The 20,455-nt window shown below is 57.2% G+C and overlaps 2 protein-coding genes and 1 long non-coding RNA gene across 4 annotated transcripts; 2 read left to right on the top strand and 1 right to left on the bottom strand.

Moving 5' to 3' along the window:
* Positions 1 to 195: 195 nt before the first annotated feature.
* On the top strand, positions 196 to 779 carry LOC140609330 (uncharacterized). The gene is made up of 3 exons (XR_012011223.1): positions 196 to 334; positions 464 to 550; positions 643 to 779. It is a non-coding gene; the product is annotated as an uncharacterized lncRNA (long non-coding RNA).
* Positions 780 to 1,362: 583 nt separating this feature from the next.
* Positions 1,363 to 3,647, top strand: C18H1orf35 (chromosome 18 C1orf35 homolog). Of its 2 annotated transcripts, XM_072784680.1 has the most exons (8): positions 1,366 to 1,549; positions 1,806 to 1,956; positions 2,072 to 2,117; positions 2,192 to 2,274; positions 2,380 to 2,452; positions 2,564 to 2,652; positions 2,901 to 3,035; positions 3,122 to 3,338. In XM_072784680.1, exons 1-8 carry the CDS (start codon positions 1,456 to 1,458, stop codon positions 3,201 to 3,203), a joined length of 753 nt encoding a protein of 250 aa, XP_072640781.1. In that variant the 5' UTR covers positions 1,366 to 1,455; the 3' UTR covers positions 3,204 to 3,338. The 2 variants fall into 2 exon arrangements, with proteins under 2 accessions (XP_072640780.1, XP_072640781.1); XM_072784679.1 differs by lacking the exon at positions 2,380 to 2,452 and having other exon boundaries at positions 1,363 to 1,549; positions 3,122 to 3,647.
* Positions 3,648 to 4,096: 449 nt separating this feature from the next.
* ARF1 (ARF GTPase 1) lies at positions 4,097 to 18,294 on the bottom strand. The gene is made up of 5 exons (XM_072784687.1): positions 18,158 to 18,294; positions 5,907 to 6,091; positions 5,717 to 5,827; positions 5,516 to 5,640; positions 4,097 to 5,357 (listed from the first exon to the last, which is right to left on the bottom strand). Exons 2-5 carry the CDS (start codon positions 6,052 to 6,054, stop codon positions 5,196 to 5,198), a joined length of 546 nt encoding a protein of 181 aa, XP_072640788.1. The 5' UTR covers positions 6,055 to 6,091; positions 18,158 to 18,294; the 3' UTR covers positions 4,097 to 5,195.
* Positions 18,295 to 20,455: the final 2,161 nt, after the last annotated feature.

Genomic DNA, 20,455 nt, shown 5'->3' with positions numbered 1-20,455 from the left:
TGCAGCCTCAGGGGCCAGGGGCCCTCAAGAAGAGAGTGGGAGGAGCAGGGTGTCAGGGATGCTGGTACGGGCTGTCAGTGGACTGGCCCACAAAGGGAGGTGCCTTCAGCTGGGCTTGTGGCCCCTGTGACTACAACAAACCTGTGGTCGGCTGCCATTCTTCTGCTCCAGTGATGGGTTTCAGCCTGGCCAGGCTTCTGCAAGACCAAAAGGCCAAGTCCCAACATTTCCACTTGTCGCTGGCCTGGCCCAGGCCTGCCTCTTGCCCTGGCCTGGGCTGTCAGGACTCTTGGAAACCTGAGTGAGTGCCCACCGTAGGGCACTGATACAAAAGGTGGGGAAGGTGCCCACGTTCTATGGGAGGGGGCTGTGTCTGGGCTCCTGGCGAAGGGTGCTGCATTAAGCACCCACCTTTGGACTCCTAAGTCCCTGGTGGTCCACTGAGTTTCCTGGCCACGCGCAGGGTCCTGGGAACATCCAACGGCATTGTCTGCCCTTCCCTTGAAGTGGGGTCACAGCAACGATGCAGGGGTCAACAGCAGAGCAGAGGGTGAGCGGGGCAGGGACAAGTGGGACTTGTAGCCACAAGGCAGGGTGGGTGCTGGTGACGGAAATCACTAAGAGGGCCCCCCCCCCCCCCAGGCAGGGGGTTCTGGCAGAAACCACCTACTGAGATTGCTGCTGGTGGGCCTGGCAAGACCTCCACCAACGCACGGGCACCTGCTTAGCTTCTGAAGGGGGCCGGAGGTGGCAGGCTCTTCACCACAGCGGGTGACACGGTGAAGTGGACGGAAGGCCCAGGCCCGTCTGCAGCGCTCTGGTCAGTGGAGGTCCCATCTGCACCAGGTGTTCCTGTGTGTGGGCCCCCGACCCCCGCTCCGCAGGACCTCGCCGCCGCCCACGTGGGGGGCTTCACACACTGTCCATGCCGCTGCTCCCCCGTGTCCAGGGCTCGGAGCTGATCCTGCTTTGCCCAGCACAGCCGCCCCCCGCGGCGCCAGAGGAGCCCGTGCATTGGCGCACCTGCGCCGTCCCGCCTGCCCTCCACGCTGGGGTCTCCAGGGGACGGCCCCGGGAGTTGCAGGCCGTGTCCCGCTTCTCCGGAGCCGAGCCGCCCCCGGTGCCCGCTCCCGGCACTGCGGCCCCACCCGCTCGCCCATCTCCCGGCACAGCCCCAGGACCGTCGCCCGCACAATGTGGCTCCCAACGCCGGCAGGATCCTCGGGACCCGCCTTGGCGCCTACGCCCGCTCCCTTCCCGGGCGGTGCGCCTAGCGCTGGGGGCAGGCGGGGCGGCGGGGCCGGGGAGCAATGCGCAGGCGCTTGCGGCGCTGCCCGGGTATGCGCGAGTGTGACGTCAAGGCGCGCGACGCGGCGGCGGGACCCCGGCGCCGGCGCCGCCCGGGGCGGCCAGGCCAGGGTTGACGGAGGCAGGGGCGGCGGGCGGCCTGGCACCATGTTCGGCTCCAGCCGGGGCGGCGTGCGTGGCGGGCAGGACCAGTTCAGCTGGGAGGACGTGAAGACCGACAAACAGAGAGAGAACTACCTGGGTCAGTGCGGCGCCGGGCCCGGGGGCGGGGTGCGGGTGCGGGGCCGCGGGTGCGGGGGGGCGGGGGAGGACGCCCGAGCTGCCGTGCGCGGTGCCGCAGGTGCGGGAAAGCGGGGTTGCGAGGTTCTCGGTGTGGGCAGCCGGGGGCGCGGGGGCGCGGAAGGAGAGGGCGCGAGGTGCGGGAAAGGGGGGCTGCGGGCGTGGGAAGGCGGGGAGCGGCGACCAGCGGGCCGAGCAGTCGCGCTGCGTCCCCGCAGGCAACTCGCTGATGGCCCCCGTGGGCCGCTGGCAGAAGGGCCGAGACCTCACTTGGTACGCCAAGGGCCGGGCGGACGGCGCGGGACTGAGCCGGGAGGAGGAGCTGGCGGCCGTGCGGCAGGCGGAGCAGGAGGCACTCATGGCGGCGCTGTGAGTGGGCCCCGCGGGGTCGGGGGAGCTCGGGGGGCCCGGGGGCGAGGCGGGGTCCGAGGGGCAAGGCCAGGGACTCCGGCCGCCGCCTGAAGCTCGCCCGCGGCCCCCACAGAGGCTACAAGAACGTGAGGAAGCAGCCCACTGGCCTGAGCAAGGAGGTGAGCGGCGCACGGGGGGCGGGGCGCCCGGAGTCTGTGCGAACCCCCGCCTGAGACCCGCTGGCTCCGCACAGGACTTTGTGGAGGTCTGCAAGCGAGAAGGAGGGGACCATGAGGAGAAGGGAGTGGACCGGCTGCTGGGCCTAGGGAGCTCCAGGTGCGTGGCTGGGGGGTGGAAGGGGCCCTCCCCAGGTGGACGCACCGCCCCGCCGAGGGAGGCCTGGGCCTTCTCACCGTGGGGTCCTCGCCTGCCTTCCCGCAGCGGCTCTGCAGGCCGAGTGGCACTGTCCCGGGAAGACAAGGAGGCCGCCAAGCTGGGGCTGTCGGTGTTCACGGTAAACCCCCCTCTGCGGGCGGGGCACCCCAGAATCGGGCGGGCGCCGAAACTGGGACGCCCCCCCACAGCCCCCTAGAGTGCCTTCCTTCCTTGCTCCTTCCCTCCCCAGCACCACCGCGTGGAGAGCAGCCGCCCAGGGGCCTCCCCCACCTCTGCTAGGAAGAAGCCTCGGTTTGAGGAGGAGAAGGTGCAGCCTGGGTAAGGGCTGCTCCCACCCCTTGGTCCCAGGCCCACCTGCTGGGCTCCCCCAAGGGGGAGGCAAGGTGCACTCCCACCCCTGCTTTTCCTCCCTGGATGGGGAAGCAGGGCGCCTTCCTACCTCTGCTGCTCCTGGCAGTTTCCTGCCACAACGGGAAGGAAGGACCGCTGTACCCACTGGCCACAGGGAGGGGGGGGGGGTGTCTGTGTGGACAGTGCACAGGGGACGCCACCCCACGTCCCTGCAGCCTGGAGAGCCACAGGAAGAGCAGGAAAGAGAAGAAGAAGAAGAAGAAGAGGAAGAAGAAGCACAAGAAAGAGAAGAAGAAAGACAAGGCACACAGGAGCAGGGTGGCTTCTCCACTGTCTCCAGCTCCTGCAAGGTAGGTGTGCTCAGCCTTGCCGGGGCAGAGGGAAGGTCTGGGGAGCAGGGCAGCCTCCCCCTGACCACATGTCCCCATATCCCCAGGCCGGGGCACCACCAGTGCGGCTCTGACTCTGAAGATTCCTTGCCCTGCTCCAAGAGGCGACGCAGCCACCACAGTGACTGAGGCCAGATCACAAGGGGCCCCCATGTCCAGCAGGGGACCTGCCCCGGGAGGACACACTTGCCTGGGAAGGCCCCGAGACACTTCTATTTTTCTTCAACTCACTTTGTACTTAAATAAACTTATTTTAAGGGGAAAGCCTCTCATCCTTGAGGGAAGGTGGCTGTCATGTCCCAGTAAAGTTCCAGCAAGACCAGCCTGAGACCCTGCTGGTAGGGCGGGGAGGGGGGGGGGGGGCGGGCTCTCCCTGGGTTACCATGTCCAACCCCAGGGCACAGACGTGCACCTGGAGCCAGCAGTGTGCCCCACCCCTGGGAGGTGAGCACCTAGTCATTAAACCCTCCTATTACAGCCTGCCTGCAGGGAGGATGAAACCCAGGGTGCACTCATGATTGTGAAACTGGCATCTTTGGCTTTAAGTCATCAAACTAAAAACGATTCTGTCTTCATAACCCTGGCCCTGGTGTTTCAACCTGGTAGTGGTATAAACAATCTTGGGCGGGGGCCAGACTGGGCGCCCCCAGCCAGGAGAAGGAACCAGACCAGCATGCCCAGTCAGGTGGGAGGGATGGTCTCCAGCCAAAGAGCCACTAGGAGCCCTGCCAGGGGTTTCCTACCCCTCAGGAGCAGGCTGGCTAGCAGGGATGGGCGTGGACAAGAGCAGGCCTCGGGCACACCCAGTGTGGTGACCCTGCTGTCCCTCCACGTCCCAGTCCCACAGAATAGACCAGGGGCTGCACTAACAGTCAGCGGGTGGACGATGAGAGGGCGCTGGGTCATATGCACACCTAACACAGGGAGCAGTGAGCCACACCATGTAGGTCCCTAGCCAGTGACATCCTCTGTGCACAGTGGTAAGTGTGGGTCAGTGGCACCCAAGCACTGGAAAGCCATGAAATAGTTAAGAGATTTTATTCTAGTAGCTATAATTACAGTGCTTGTTTGTCGAAATGAAAACTGAAAACAAGTATACAAAACAGTTGATTACTAATCGTGTATTGAAAGCAGTAAGAGGTTCCACGACACCAAATAAACCAGTTCTGAGAACTTCCCCAAGATAAAGTTGAACAGCTCCAGCTTCTTCAGTGTTTATCAAAATACAAAAGAAAACAGTAGAGGTCGTTGTTTTGATGGCAAATCTGACCCTTGCAGGCTGAGGGAGTGAAAGCACATGTAGACCAGGGCTCCCGGGGCTCGGGGCTGAGGTGCTGGGATGACTGGCCTGCCCGCCCGCACTCCTGCTGGTGAGACCCCAGGCAGCCCAGAGGAAGCCAGAGTGCCCACACTGCCCCCAGGGAGGCCGGGGTCCCTCCAAGGGGTCCGTGAGCAGTGATGCAGCCCCCAGCCCATCTCCTGGGTGGCCGTATAAGCACAAGTACAAGCACAAATGCTAGGGGATACAGGATGACCCGAGACAAGAGCGATCACAGGGACCCTATTGTGACCATGCAGAATGGACCGTGGCTGGTTCTGCCCTGTCTCACGTTCCCGATGGGAAATGGCCCACTGGTGGACTGGACTCTGGCCGCCACTGCAGAACCTACACTAGGCACATATCTCCCTTCTGTGTGTTCAAGTGTTCTCCTTTTCTTGTATTTGTAACGATTTTAAAAATGCACTGAGTTTGGGTTAAAAACCAACCACCAAAATGGATCTCAACATAGACCTAATGCCCAGAGGAGGTGTGCCAGGCTGGTCCCACACAGCGACTCCCGGAGGCCCCATGTGCCTAAATCCCTTCTCAGTATTGAACGGTGGGTTGATTCTCTTTGTACAATAAAAAAAGCTGAGTAATATTGCATAGGAGTACCAGAAACTGCCTCGTTGGGAACACAAAACTATTTACATTAAATAAAAACCCGGCTGCAGGCTGCGTCTGCACATTTACAGCATGGTGAAGCACACTGTGACCAACCATGGAGACAGCTTCTGGCACTCACACCACATGAGAGTAAAGCAGGGTGGAAGGAGGGAGTGAGGGGAGGGGGGCGCGGCTCACTTCTGGTTCCGGAGCTGATTGGACAGCCAGTCCAGTCCCTCATAGAGCCCATCCCCACTGGTGGCACAGGTGGCCTGAATGTACCAGTTCCTGTGGCGCAGGGAGTGCAGCCCTAGCTTGTCCGTGATCTCAGCTGCATTCATGGCGTTCGGGAGGTCCTGGTGAGAGAGGCCCAGTGGCCTGGGGTCAGCAGATTGCAGGGACCAGCCCTCCCGCCCTGGGACCCCTGGCCGCCCCACCCCTACCCCCATCCTGCAAGCCGTCCACTGGCACAGGGCACGGTCTGCTGGCAGCCAGCTCCCACTTGTGCGCCTACCTGCTTGTTGGCAAACACCAGCAGGACGGCATCCCTGAGCTCATCCTCCGCCAGCATCCTCATGAGCTCCTCACGGGCCTCATTCACACGCTCCCGGTCATTGCTGTCAACCACAAAGATGAGACCTGCGGAGCCGTGGGCATTAGTACCAGCACCAAAGGCACCCCGACCTCTCCCTCGGGCCATAGCCCCTCTGCTCACCTTGTGTATTCTGGAAGTAGTGGCGCCACAGAGGCCGGATCTTGTCCTGGCCACCCACATCCCACACGGTGAAGCTGATGTTCTTGTACTCCACGGTCTCCACGTTGAAGCCTGTGGGAGCATGACCTGGGTGAGCCTCGCGAAGAGCTGCCCCCGCCATCCCCCCACGCCCACTGCCCCCCCTCCTCACCTATGGTGGGAATGGTGGTCACGATCTCACCCAGCTTTAGTTTGTACAGGATGGTGGTCTTCCCTGCAGCATCCAGGCCCACCATGAGAATGCGCATTTCTTTTTTGCCAAAAAGGCCCTTGAAGAGGTTTGCGAAGATATTTCCCATGCTGTAGACTGGTGGGAGCAACACTGGCCAGAGAAACCTGTAGAGACAGGAGTCCTGGGTCTCTGTGCTGCTCAGGGCCAGCAGTGTAGGAGCAGCTTGGGGCCCTCCCTCCAGCACCAGATGAGACCTGGTTCCAAGCAGCAGACATGGAGTCCTGCCCTTACATGGGAGCTCTGGGGATCTCAGGGCAGGTATGACCGAAGCCAGAGGCTGCTGTCACCAGAAAATGATGCCCACATCTACTCCACCTGCCCTGGTCGTGATATATAACACATGACACATGGAGGGGGAATGCTTTCAGTGAATGTGAGATGCTCCAGAGTATCGGCAAAACAGCTGCAACAACCATCCCAGCAGTGACACAGGCCAGAGCCCACCTTCACTGACAAACTGAAGCTTTGCACTCACCCATAGGCAGGACCTGGGCCCTGGGACAGCACAACAGCCATGACATCCGAGGGGGAACCTGTCAGGCGGGCACTTTCACCCCAGGGTGGAAGTAGCCCCTAGGCCACATCGGGGACTATTTGCCCCAGGGTCCCCTCGTTGAGAGCAGAAACCTGGCCTGACCCCTCCACAGGGAGGTACTTTCATTTTTCTAGTTTCCTTTCCTAACAGGGACTTGGGAGACAGTCACTTTCTCAAATGCAGGTTGCCCAGGAATCTAGGTTTTTAACACCTAGCAAAGCCATGTAGCAGGGTGTGAGGCAGCCTTCAGACAAGAGCAATTGTCTGTGTGGACAGAATGTTAGTGTGTTCCAGGCAGGCAGGCAGGCAGGCAGGCAGGCAGATAGAGCAGTCCTGAGGTGGAAGGAGCCCAGCCACGCACAGCTGTCCCTAGGAGTGGTCAGGAGACCCCAGGCTTTGGAGCATGGAGAGGATGCAGGTCTGCCTCCATGTCACTTCTGATGACAGGCTCAGGTAGCATCACCAGGGCTCCACTATGTTCAGCCCTCATCACCAGTGAGCACTGGGTGAGAACATATACATTCCCACTCCCCCTAGTTTCAGCACCCAACACACTCTGGCCGAATCACCACCAGAAGGACTGTCAAACCTGCCTCATCATTCCTACAACCAGTCCATCAGCACTGGCCCCTAGGATCCAGGAGGCAATGACATTCCTGTTTTACGTGGTGGGTCTGATGCTGTGGTGGCTCCAGGCATGCCCAGTGGAGGCCTTCCAACTGGCTTGAGTACACTTTTTTCAGTTGTTAAAAAATTTTATAATTAACTCCTCTATACCCCCAATGTGGGGCCTGAACTTACAACACTGAGATCAAGAATTGCACGCTCTACTGACTGTGCCAGCTGGGCGCCCGGATTCAATGCATTTTTGACATTTTTATTCTTTTGGTTGTGAACAGTATTTATTCACAAAATTAAAATTTAAAATAATCTTTACTGCAACATTTCCTTTTTCCTTAGCCAATTTTCCTAACATATACTCTCTGGGGAACACACATGTTCATTCTCAATTCACTGTTGAAATCACTTATGAAGAGGTACCCAACCCACAAAGACAAAAAGAAAAAGAGGGCGACAAGGCATTCTAGAAGCCATGGCGGGGTGGGTGGGCCTGACCTCATCATGTGTGTCCTCAGCTCTGCAGGGAAGGGACCTTCTTAGAGCAACTGAACCAGGGGCCCTGCTGCCCCCTGTATCCTTGGCAGGTGAGGTGCTGGACAGACAGGCACTCTACCCCACAGGCCTCCCAGCCAGGGCAGGACCTATGGCTGCTCGTTTCAGGAGGACCCAGAATAGCCATGGCCTAGGTCCCTTTAAAAACCTACCAATGGAAGAAAGGAAAAGAATTTGGGGCGGGGGGGGGGGGGGGGGGGAAGACGGACACAGAAGACTATTGAAAACAACCACGCAACCCACACCTAGCCCCAAGGCAACAAGGTGATGGTCTGATGCAGAAAAAACAAGGACAGGGTGTTGGACACAGGGAAAGACTCTTGGCAGACCTGACAGCCAAAGTGAAATACACACACACACACACACACAATGGATAAAAAAGATTAGGAGCAATTTAAAAGGTCCACATTGACCTTGGTCATGGGAGTGTCTTTTTAGACACAACACCAGAGGCATGAACCATGAAAGAAACAACTGACGTGGTGGACTTCATTAAAGCTACAAACTTCCACTCTGGGCAAGACCATGTCAAGAGTGAGACTGACCAGACTGTGAGAAAACATGTGCAAGATCAAGGACTGTTGTCTAAGAAATACCCAAAAGACCATTTAAAATACAGTAACAAGCAAATTTTTTTTTCTTTTTTCTCTTTCTTTCCTTTCCTTTTTTAAAAAAATTTTTGAAGATTTTATTTATTTATTCATGAGAAACACAGAGAGAGGCAGACACAGGCAGAGGGAGAAGCAGGCTCCCTACAAGGAGCCCTATGTAGGACTCCATCCTGAGTCTCCAGGATCACGCCCTGGGCTGAAGGCAGCGTTAAACTGCTGAGCCACCCCGGCTGCCCAAGAAGCAAATTTCAATTGTATTTTGGAACTATAAAATGGGAGACACCTGGGTGGCTGCATCAGTTGAGCTTTTAACTCCTGATTTTGGCTCAGGTCATGATCTCAGGGTCATGGGACTGAGCCCTTCACTGAGCTCCAGAATGGGCACAGGGCCTGCTTAAGATTCTCTCTCCCTCTACCCCTGCAGTTCCTCCTTCTCTTAAAAAAAGAAAAATCGTAAAATGGACCAAAGACCAAACACCTCCCCAAAGACATATAGATGGCAAATGCATATATGAAGAGACTCTCCACATAATACGTCATCAGAGAAATGCAAATCAGAGCTGCCCACTACACACCTATTAGAAAGGTCCAAACCCACAACCCGGTGACACCACCTGCCAGTGAGGATGTGGGGCCACGAGAACTCTAATGCCTCATTGGTGGTTTGTAGGACAGTACAGCCGCTCTGGAAGACAGTTCGGCGGCTTCTGGCAAAACCAAATGCTCTTCCGCTACAACCCAGCCATGGAGCTTCTAGGCACTGTCCCAAAGCAGATCCCCAAATCCCGACTCGGGGGTTTACAGCAGCTTTACCATAATCGCCACAACCGGGAATTGTGAATGCCTAGAGACACCTTGGGCCGTCCACACAATGGACAGGACTCAGTGCTGAGAACAAACGGGCTTCTAAACCACCAGGAGCCGTGGGGGAATCTGAGGGGTGGGTTACTGGGTGAAAGCCGCCCATCCCAGCAGGCACGCACTCTGTGATTTCAAGTGTGGGGCGTCCTGGAGAAGGCGGGGCTGTGGACACAGGAGACAGGTCCCCTCTGTGGGCGCCTGGGGGCAGGGGGGAAGACCCGGGGAGCACTACAGAGCTTTGGGGCCGTGAAACCACCACTGTGACCCTGAGACATCCTCCCATATGTGTCCATGCCCACAGCAGGCACAGCACCAGGAGTGAACCTGGAAGACAGGGGTGTGGGCGGGCTCTGGGTGATGTAGCACCAGTGCGGGTCCATCAGCTGGAACCCACGCATCCTCAGGTGGGGACGCTAACCTGAGGGCGACTGCAAACAGGAGCTCTCTAATCCTTTCCCTCAATTCTACTGGAGCCAGAAACTGCTCCAAAGTCTTTGGGGCAGGGGGAGCAGAAATTCTTAAACAAAATAACATCTAACAGAAACTCCAAAAAACAAAGAGCACAGAAAATTTTGAGAAGTTAGTTCTTAAATGTTCCAGCTCAGGAAAACACAAACCTCCAGACTGAGAGAGCCTGGGGTACAAACACTGAAACAGATCTACTCAGGACACCAGGGGTCAAAGCACATTATGGAAGGGACACAGCAGGGCTTTCAACCTCCCAAGTCTATAATACCCAGCCACAGTAGCAATGCAGGGGAGGGGCAGAGCAAAGGTAAGGCCAGACATGCAAGCCTCCAAGTAGGTGGCCACAGGTGAGGGGAGCCCGGGGTGGGGGGGCTCCCGCACAGGCTAGAGCAGGAAGGCAGAGTTCCAGAGAAGGGGAAAACACTGTGCGCATGGCTAAAAACTGGGGCCTGGCAATCCTACTGATGACAGGTGCGATGACAGGTACGCAAAAACACCCAGGGATGAAAAGGAACAAAAAAAGAGCGTTTTAAGATTTCCTGTGGGAAAATGTAAGCCAGTCACCAGCTGGCTCAATCACAGTTCCATTACTGTTACTGCTGGGATCCAGGGGCTGAGGCCAGGGTCCAAAGCAGACAAACTAGGACTGTCTGTCAGCAGCACATTCATCTAGAAACAGCCCTCAGAGTGGAGCCACGACAGGGGACTGGGCTGTCTACTTGTTTCAGCGTTACTGGATCTTGTTCTAACCAATCGACACAAAGTCCCAGGGGCCCCCACCTTGTCCCTGGCCTCCTCTGATGAGCTCTCAAGACCAATGTGATCCCTGTCCTGCCCGAAGTCCTAGAGCCCTCCAGGGGGGCTGGGGATGAGCATAAAGTCTTGGGTTTACCATTTCCTGTTCTGCAAAAGGTCAAGACTTAGCACAGCATCTGCCACAGGAGACAGTTGACACGGACTGCCAGAGCCATCCTGTGGCCTCTCGGCACAGGTTCTAACATGCAGGACACCTGGCCCAGGTGCTATGTCACACCTTCTGCCACCAGAATCCCTTGAGCTCAAGTCCAAACCCGTCTTTCAGGTTTACTGTGATGATCCTCTGCAACAGGGAGCAATGAAAACATGGACTTTGTCACCAAACCTCCCTCCTGGGAGGAGTGAGTGCCACCCCACAGCCCTGTAGGAATGAGTTTTTCCTCTGTTAGGACCAGGAAAAATGCAAAGCAAAGAAGGTGGTGGCCTTTGTTCTCGGATGCAAAGGTCTACTTGGCCACAGGCCAACGCCAACAACGGGGCCTCCCTGGGCAAGCCAGTCCAACGAGATAAAAACGCAGCTCCGTGAGTTTACAACTGTTCCACTCCGATAAATGAACACAACGTGACTGGTTTTGCTGCTGTGGAAAAGTGCAGCCTCGGCATCCCCTCCACAGGCCTGTGAGGTTTCAGGAGACACAAAGGAAGAAAGTCTGCTACATTCCCTGAAACCGTCAGAGGTGATTACCAACAGAACCTGAACTGTTTGCAGTCGTTAGCCCAAAGAAACCAACAACCCGAGTTTGACTTGGAAAATGAAAACGTGACCCAGGGAGGCAAAGACTTGAGGGTTTGGGCTCCATTCTGTGCTGGGAATGGGGAGTTCAGATGGACGAATCCTGTGCTCCAATGAAAATGTGGGAGACACCTGAGCTTTTCTTCTTTCCACCTTTGTGAAAGTCAGGTTTATTGGGCCTGAGTTACACACTGTAAAATGTGCAACTCCGCAGTCCAGACTCTCACTTGATATCTAATGGGAAAGAAATTCACAAAACAAAGACTTTCCCTAGGAGCTGATATGCATTGGGGACCACTTTTTTTTTTTTTTTTTTTGTGCCCAGGAGAGCATATTCCTATATATTTTATATATATATAGAAGTTCAATTTGCCAACATATAGCATAACACCCAGTGCTCATTTCGGCAAGTGCCCCGCCCCCCCCACCCAGCGCCCGTCATCCAGTCACCCCAACCCCCAACCCACCTTCCTTTTCACTACCCCTTGTTCGTTTCCCAAAGTTAGGTGTCTCTCATGTTTTGTCACCCTCACTGATATTTTCACTCATTTTCTCTCCTTTTGGGGATCACTTTCTAAGGGTTTCCTGAACAAGCAAATTGTGTCTAGCAGCCACCTATGTACAGAGTTACTCAAAAGCCCAACTCACCCAACATGTAGAATTTGACTGTTAAAGGGGTTTGTTGGTGATATGATCACAATGTGCCACAAAGCAGCTTTTTGCCCACCAACTCAGGACCCCAGGCTCAGGTCATCACCCTGCCTGCAAGCCCAAAACTCCACTTGGTAGCGCAGGCTCCTTCGGCAGCTGAGCAGCACATGACACATCATCCCTATTTCACAGAATCAGTCTGTGCCAGTACTAGTGATGAGGTACGTCTCATACTCCTAACACAACTGTGACAAAAGACAGGGATCAACATGCTCACAGGGGAGAGTATTCAGCCTGGCACTCAGTGGATGCAATTAAACTGTAATCTTTTCTCCCACCCAGTGTTATGTACATAACAGACACATCACTGAACGAGTCTCAGGTATGCAACACAATGACTCTGTGGGTAGGTATATACTGCAAAAGGATCATCACAAAAGTCTAGTCAACATCCTTCATGTCCCAAAGTTACATATTATTTTCTTATGAGGAGAACTTCTGATTCTCCTCTTAGGAATGTCTCTATTATAAAATCTAGTCCTGTGAACTAGTCACTGTAGTTCCTGATGTCCCAGGACAGACTTAGACTGTTAAGCCTGCACCTCTGGACCACAGTCACCCAGCCTCCCACTCCTAGCAGGAACTTCCAGCAGGAAGGGACAAGGCACCCAAGCAGAGACTATCCCTCTGCTCTGCACCCTTAGGCCAGCTGTCTACTTGCCCTCACTCTGTGCTCTGCCTCTGAGAGCTGAAGAAGGGGCTGGCAGATCTGACTCAGAGGGCACAGCCAGGGAAATGCAATTTGCTTGCCCTTTGCCTGCTTTAGATTCAGAGTTAAGGGACGCCTAGGTGGCTCAGCGGTTGGGCATCTGCGTTTGGCTCAGGGGGTGATCCTGGAGACCCAGGATTGAGTCCCACATTGGGCTCCTTGCACAGAGCCTGCTTCTCCCTCTGCCTATGTCTCTGCCCCTCTGTCTCTCATGAATAAATAAAATCTTAAAAAAAAAAGATTCAGAGTTAAATGCAACAGCTAGAAGTGAATTTCGTTATCAGCGTAGCTCCTCTACAGTAACACACATGCCCAAGAACCACTGTCCACTGTCAAAGGGAACAGACCACATGGGGACTGCTGGACTGCAACTCACCCCTCTCGCCACCAGCTACAAAGACCAAAGCTCCTAAGTGAACAACAGATTTATGGTCTATAGTTCCCCTCACTAAGAGTCTTCAAGTTTTACTATTTTTTAACCTATCCTCAAAACACCTCACCGGAATGAATGGATGGGAACAAATAAGCAGACAAGCTAGCACAGTGTGAACAATATGCACAGGAGACCACTCAACACAGGTCAGTCGGCCCCCGAATCGACTCATCTGAGACAAGACACACACACTGCGGCCTTGCCAGGATGCTGCGTCAGGAGCCTCTCTCAGCTCTGTGCATTCGCCCTGCTGGCAGACGCTGACTGACTGTTCCAACACCATTTCCTCACGCCTGACTTGTCCCTGGGGTGGGGCAGCAGCGATGGGTTGCCTTCCAGGTCCTCCTGCAGGGCTGGTGGTGGGGACCCCTGGCCCTCACTCTACTCTGACTTCTCTGACTTACATGTTAAGGGCACAAATACTTTCCTTCTGACCCTAAATGCAGTAAAGTCTGAAGGACCTGTTACTGAAAAAGAAACCCCAAAAATTAAAAAAGCAAATTTGCATCAACCACAACAAATTAAGCTGAAAATTGAGGAATTCAAGTAATTTGTGACAAGGCAGAGCAGCATCTGAAAAACCACCCATCACCCCAAGAAGCATCCTGGCACTGACCCTTACCAATCTGCAGGGGGTTAGTTACTGGTCCTTCTCAAGCCAGCTGGAACTGTAGCTCAATCCCCCACAGTGGCAACCAGAGGACCAGCAGTCTGGGATGGGTCAGGAAACCTCAGACCTCATTCCAGGGACACTCCAGTGCCTTCTCCATGAGGTGCTCACTCAACCTGGGACCTTACCTTGATAGGAAATGGTCCTTTCTACACTGCCTTCCGGGTGTACCCTCACCACACTCATGAAAGGAGCAACTGCACAAGAGCAGCGCCGGGCACAGAGCTTCAACAACACGCAGCAAACACAAGTGGCAGACCAGGGAACGGGAGTGGAAGAGTGCCAGCATACGTACGCCCTCTGACCCCACCTCCACCGCGAGCAAGGTCTCAGAGGAGTCTTTCATGGTAGGGTCCCCATACACGTGCTGAGGCTGCTGCACCTTTTCTGTGCCTCTTCAGAGAGGTCACCAAAGCCCACCACACAGGCCCTGAGATCCCCCCCACCCCGATACCCTTCTGGGAACCACCTAGAACAAGGAGGCCCCTGAGGCTCTCTCAGCACAGGGGCATGGGGGGCAGATTAAGCTAATCTTCAACCCTTGGCTTCTGTCTTCCAGGGACCATTATTGAAAATAAAATAAACGAGCAGCCCCATCTCTTTTCTGTAGGACGGCCTTCCTGAGGACATAGAAAAGCCAAGTGCAGCAGAGGTTCAGCACCTCTGTGGGATCCCCTAGTATATCTGCCCTCTGCCAGTGGTCTTCTCAGGCTCAGGGCCCCTCTACCATGCTGGTCCTGTTCTGGAGGCCACCATCCTTATGGGGACTTCTCATGTCTGGCCATCTCTCCACGGCCTCTTCCCGCTCTGGCCACACTTGCAACCACAGACAGCCCTGGTGCCCATACCATCCTCTGCTTGAAGCCCCTCAGATGAACAGGAGGTCCCATCAGGTCAGCATCCTGCACATTCACATTCTGGTACTACCCCCTCCAGGGACCCCCCCCCTCTCCTGCAGACTTTCCCACAGATCTCCCAGCAAGACTGAACCCCAAACATAACCTAGCAACCTCCTCCTAGGTCCTTGGGTCCAAACCCCAGAGATACCCACCACCTCTCTCTGTGTCCCTCATCCCCCATCTGCCTGCTTCACCAGCAACTGCCCTCACCCTTCCCTCTGAAAAGCACCAGTACCTGCCCATGAACTGGCCCTGGCCCCCTCATCTCCCCTCTGGCATCCCAACAGCCTGTGGCTTCCACGCCACCAGCAAGGGGTCTGCTGGTCAGAGTCAAATGCCTGCATACTACCTGTCATGCTAGGGTGCTCACAAGGGTCACGGCTGACACCGTGGAGTTTCATGTGCCACACCATCATCTCAAGAGGAAGCTGGCAGCCAGCACAACCAGCACACACCCTGGACTGCAAAAAACCGGTCATGTTGCTCCATCTATCACCAAATGGGGAAATAAAGGGCAGTGACCCATTATCAAACATGTGCTTCCAGACTAGGAACGACCACACTACAAATTCTGCCAAACCACCTGCCAGAGACTGCTGCAAATGCACACCACTGCAGCACATGTCAGGGCCTCAGATCTGAGGACAGGGTGGCTCTGTCGACAAAGCAGTTAAGTTTCTCCTGGAAACAGAAAGAAACTCTGTAATAAAGTTCTACAAAGAACAAAATACAATCTTCCTTGATTTGCAAGGTAGTCGCATTTCTGGAAAATTCAGAACATCTATTAAAACCACACACACACACACACAAAGTGTTGCTTCTGTACACAAGACACAGATACGAGGTCACACAGAACGCATTCTTCCCAGTCCCACAAACTCAGGGCTGGAGAGGAGCCCCCTCTGCCCTATCTTCTGTGGACAGGCTGCTGAGCTCTCCTGGCCAGGGTGTGCAGAGACCAGGACATGAGGAGCTATAGGGACGTTTGCCACTGCTCCCGACTCACACAAGGAAGTTGGGGAGGCAGGCCTGCAGGGGATGGCCTATGATGCTCCTAAGGACACACAGCTCTGAGGCTGTTTTCGTGAACCTTGTCACATTTCTTTTAGCTCGTCAGGCCAACCCATCCGAGAGCATGCACCATCTCCCAAGACAGTGACAAACTGTATAGTAGGTACACTACACCTACGCTTTAGAGTTCCTAGTAATCACCAGAATATGCAGCTAGGACGACGTAAATCAGCTGAGGGTCATTTGCGTGACCTGGAATCCCCTCAGCCTCATCCCCATCCGTCCACCACCCCCAATACTCTGGACTCACATGCTCACTATCCCACTCTTCCTCTTTCTCATGCATGCCCTAAGCTATTCTTTCCCGGCCACGTAGCAAGTCACTCAATCCACTACTGACTGGGTCAAGACCAAATACCGGCCATGCCAACAAAGAGATGGGAGTACAGGACCTAAGCTCTTACCTAACTTCAGGAAGTCAAGGAAGAAAGAGAGCAGACTGAAATTCACACACCAAGACACCCTCTTGAAGAACTGGAAGGATGGAGTGCAGCTTCTCACAGCAGGTGAGCACACTCGCTATGGACCTGCACAGGCTCATCCCTCTGGCCACCTGACTGGAGACCACACCCAGCATTACTGAAACAAGCAGAGAAGCCCAAGGGTGCCTTCCTGGACTTCCGAGCCTGTCCAGTCTGGGGAGACACAGCTCAGCAGGTCTGAATGTCCTCCTTGTGGAGCACACAAAGCTAACAGTTCGACCACATGGGAAAAACCAGAACTGTGAGGGGCACACCACCAGTTTCTGCTTTTGGGGGCAATCAGACAGCACATGAATCAGCCATTCTCCAAACCCACTATCTCAAGTCCTTTGAAGTAGCAAATCTGGACACCTGTCTCTGAAGGCAGCCTCCTAGGAAGCAGAGCCTCCATAATGCCCCAGTGATGTGGATTATTTCCAGCAAGGCATTCCTGAAAACAGGGACAACTCTGCAGAAGCACATCTACGTCCAGCCCATTAACAAGACCAAATCCTTAGGGGAGGAGGACAGGACGCTCTAACAAAATGGCTAGATTGGTGATTAACACACACTCAACTCCCTCTAATTCTGGAGCCAGTTGGTGAGAGCATATGCATTTCCAGCTTGTGCAGTTAGGGTACTCCGTGCTTGCCGACACTCCAAGTGATATCGGCAGCCCCGCAGTGGGTCCCCCATATAATACACTGGGAGAGGTCTGTCTCAGCACAGCTACAACACAGCCTGGCGTCCACACTCCTTCGCACAGACACACAAAGCCAGAAATGCAGAACCAGCCATGCAAACAGCAGACAGAAAAACGTGCTGACCACTCACTTGCTAGTTCTGAAACAAGAACTACAGCCGACCCCTGGAACCCCAGCAGCAGGCCCAAGGCACAGCACTAACAGTGACTTCCGGGACCACCCCAAAGCTCTGCGTTCCCTCCTCCTGTCAACGACTTCTTGTGCAATTCTGCTTGACGTTTGAGGAAATGGGAGGGTGCCAGGAGCTCAGAGGGCAGTCGGAGCTAAGCACTCTACACTAACCAGCAAGCCTTGTTAACCCCTGGCTCAGCACCACCCGCACTATGCAACAAGTGAGCGCTAGGGCGCAGGGCTTTCCCATCTCTGCCCACCGCGGGCGGCCGGGAAGCAAGGCCCGTGTCGTGGCCCCACCACCGGCGCCTCCTGGGGCCGCAGGGGCTACCCTCGGACCCCAGGACCCCTCCCCAGGGCACCGGTACGGGAAGGCTGCCCCGTCCCACCCCCGTCCTCCGAGCCCACAGGAACTGGGCTCAAACCCTGGCCCTCGCGTGACCTTGGCAGCGTCCCGGACCCCGGGCTTCGGTTTCCTGGTCCTCGAGACCCCGAGGCGGGAGGCCTCGCAGGCGGAGCAGGAAGCAGAGCTTCCTGGGGAGCCCGTGGCCTGGGCCGGACTTCCGGGCGTCCACCCGGCGGCTCTACGGGGCGCGAGGCCGCGGCGGGGCGCTGGGGCAGCCGACCCTCGCCCGGGGCTCCGCCCCCGCCGCGCTCCCCTCTCACGGCCGGCTCTCGGCTCCTAGCCCCCGCCCCGCCCCGCCCCGACCCCCCCGCAGCCTCGACCCCGGCCCGCTCTTGGCAGCCTTCCACCCAGCCCCGGCCTCGACCCGGCCTCAGCTGGACCCCCAGCCCAGCCCAGCCTCGACCCCCGGCCCAGTCCTCGACACCCGCACTGCCTCGTTCCTCATCCCAGCCCCGACCTCGGACTCGACTCGAGCCCGCCCCCGTCTCCATCCCCGGCCCAGCCCGCCGCGCCCGCCCCGCCTCGGCCCCCGGCCCCCGGCCCCCGGCCCCCGGCCCCCGGCCCCCCGCCCCCGGCCTCGGGCCTCGCCACCCCGGCCTCACCCCGGCCCCCGCCCCGCCCGGCCTCACATGGCCCTCACCGCCCCGCCGCCACGGCGGTGGGCAGGGCCTCGCGGGGCCGGGACCGCCCCCGCCACCCAGCCCCGGCCTCGACCCCGGCCCCGGCCCGCCGCCTCACCCTCGGCGGCCGCGGCGAGGCTACTGCTCCGAGCCAGGCGTTGGTTTCGCTCCCACAAGATGGCGGCTCTGACGGCGGCCACGTCAGTGCCTCCTGCCGCGGGGGACGCTGGGGAACGGGGCGGGCCTGCCTGCGGCTCCGCCCACTCCCCGCCGCAGCGCGCACGCGCAGACTCTGGGCAGGAGCGGGCGCGCGGGGACAGGGGCTGCGCCCCGCCCCGGGCCGCCCCGGTCCCGCCACCGCGCGGGCGTACTTGCTTTCCCTGGCCCGGGCGGAGTCAGCCCGCGCCCGCGCCCGCGCCCGCGCCCCGCTTTTTCCCGACCCCGGGTGTCTCAAACCCACCTACTGGTGTAGATGAAGGGACCGAGGTGGGCAAGGGCCCTGCGGCCGTGGCGCACGAAAGGGCGCCTGTGCCCTCCCTAACCTAGCAGGTCCCGGTGGACCAGCGGCCGGGTGTGGGAGTCGTGGCCGCAGTCGGTGCCCGGGCCCGGCGTGACCCCAGAGCCCACCCGAGGGAGCAGGCCGCAGACCGAATAAAGAAGCCGCGGCCAGTGGCGCAGCCAGGCTGGGGACGGCGCTGCCCCCGGGGTCGCCGCCAGCCGAGGTCCCAGAGCCCTGGAAGGAGGAGCTCCCTCCCCCGGGAAGCCTCCTTGCGCTGGTCTGAGCGGCGCCGCTCCCCAGGCTCCAGACTCAGGCCCTGGCTGCGATCCCACGGAGGACCTAACTCTTCCCTCCTGCCCTAAACGTGCCTCGAAGCCTCATGCAACGTGCCCTCAGGGGTCTGTACCTCCAGGAGTGGCACAGAATCCTGGTAGTGCTGGCTCCCTACCCCCAGAAACCAGTCCTGCCGGGTTATGCTGGTGGTCCTGTGTCTTCAGAAACGAAATTTAAAAAATCATAAAGAATCTAGACAGGAAGGAGTGTCCAAAAGATACACGCACAGTTTAAAAACGAATGATTCCTATGTGCCGGCCTCTCGGTAAAGGCATCCGCCGTCCTCTTGATTCTGTCCTTCCTGGCTTGTCCCCTGTGGGGGGGAAGGGGCATTTTTAGGCTGTGGAGGCCGAGAAAATTAAGGCCATTCCACTTTAAGTTCAGCGTTAGCACAGGTACAGCCATCCCAGGCCCCTGTGAATAAGAGCTGAACTTTACCTTACTTCAGTTACAGGAAGAAAACAGCTTTTAGCTTAATGTCCTAGAAAGCCCCATATTAGAATAACAGAGCTCAATGCCCTTGAAAGCCCCTTATCAAAACGTAAACAGAACTTGAGAAATTGCTCCCCCCCTTCTGAAGGTCCCCTAGACCAGCCCTTAAAACTAAGCTGAAACCCACCTCGGGGCCCAAGTCCCTGCTCCGCTGTGTCGGGTATACTTGGACCCAAGCTCGAGCTTGTAAATAAACCGTCATGTGTTTGCATCAGTGTCGGCTCCTTGGTGGTTTCTCGGATTCGCGATCTTGGGCCCAACAAGGCCAGGCCACACAGGTATGGGGGTCATAAGGGGAAGGATCCCTGCCCCCGCAGGAGATCTGTCAGTGAGCGAGGAAGTGCCAGGGGGTTTCCTGGAGGAAACCGAGGCCCAGGTGCTCACCAGAGGTTCTCCAGGGAACTATGGCCCTCTGCCCCTCTTCCCTGAAGCCCACAGCTAAGACACCCTGGGGACACATGGATGGCATGGGGTGCCTGCCCACCTCCTGCCAGGAGGGGGTGAGATGAGCTGGCTGCAGGGCACTCTAGATTCTCACCTCCAGTCTGACCTCTGGCCAGGGGCTTGGGTCAACCTCCTATTCCCTAGGGGGCCCAGGCCCAGGCCCAGGTCCAACACAAGGATGCTAAACAGGAAGGGTGGCTGGGAAAGCAACTCAAGGATCGGAGGACTGGCAGGAGCATAGGGGCAGAGGAGGGGATTGGTGGGGTGCTGGGGATACTCCCTCCTTTGGGGTGCCCTGGCTGGCAGGCACCTCTCACAGCTATGTGATGGGTGTTGTTCGGGGAGGCTGAGCATGCTCAGAGAGGTTGCATGAGGCTGGGCCTCCTGCCTGCCCCATCAGCACCTGTGCTATTGTGCCAGCCGCACCCTGCTGCCCAGGACAGGGGCTGCTATCTTGGGTGTCTCCAGATCACTACTCAGTTAAGGCCCTCATTATCTGGCGCCTAGGACAGTGTGGGGAGAGGGGGCCTCTGGTTCCCTGGTCTGGACATGGACCCCTGAGCCCAGAGGTGACCCCAAGACAAATTCCTGTCCAGATGGGTAAGGGCCCCACATCTCCCTCTGCTCTGTTCCCCTCTTCCCCAGGCC

Source organism: Canis lupus, chromosome 18, assembly GCF_048164855.1.
Source record: "Canis lupus baileyi chromosome 18, mCanLup2.hap1, whole genome shotgun sequence".
NCBI classification, from domain to species: Eukaryota; Metazoa; Chordata; class Mammalia; order Carnivora; family Canidae; genus Canis; species Canis lupus.
The sequence above is the reverse complement of the archived record's forward strand: the minus strand, read 5'-3'. Positions and strand labels throughout refer to the sequence as shown.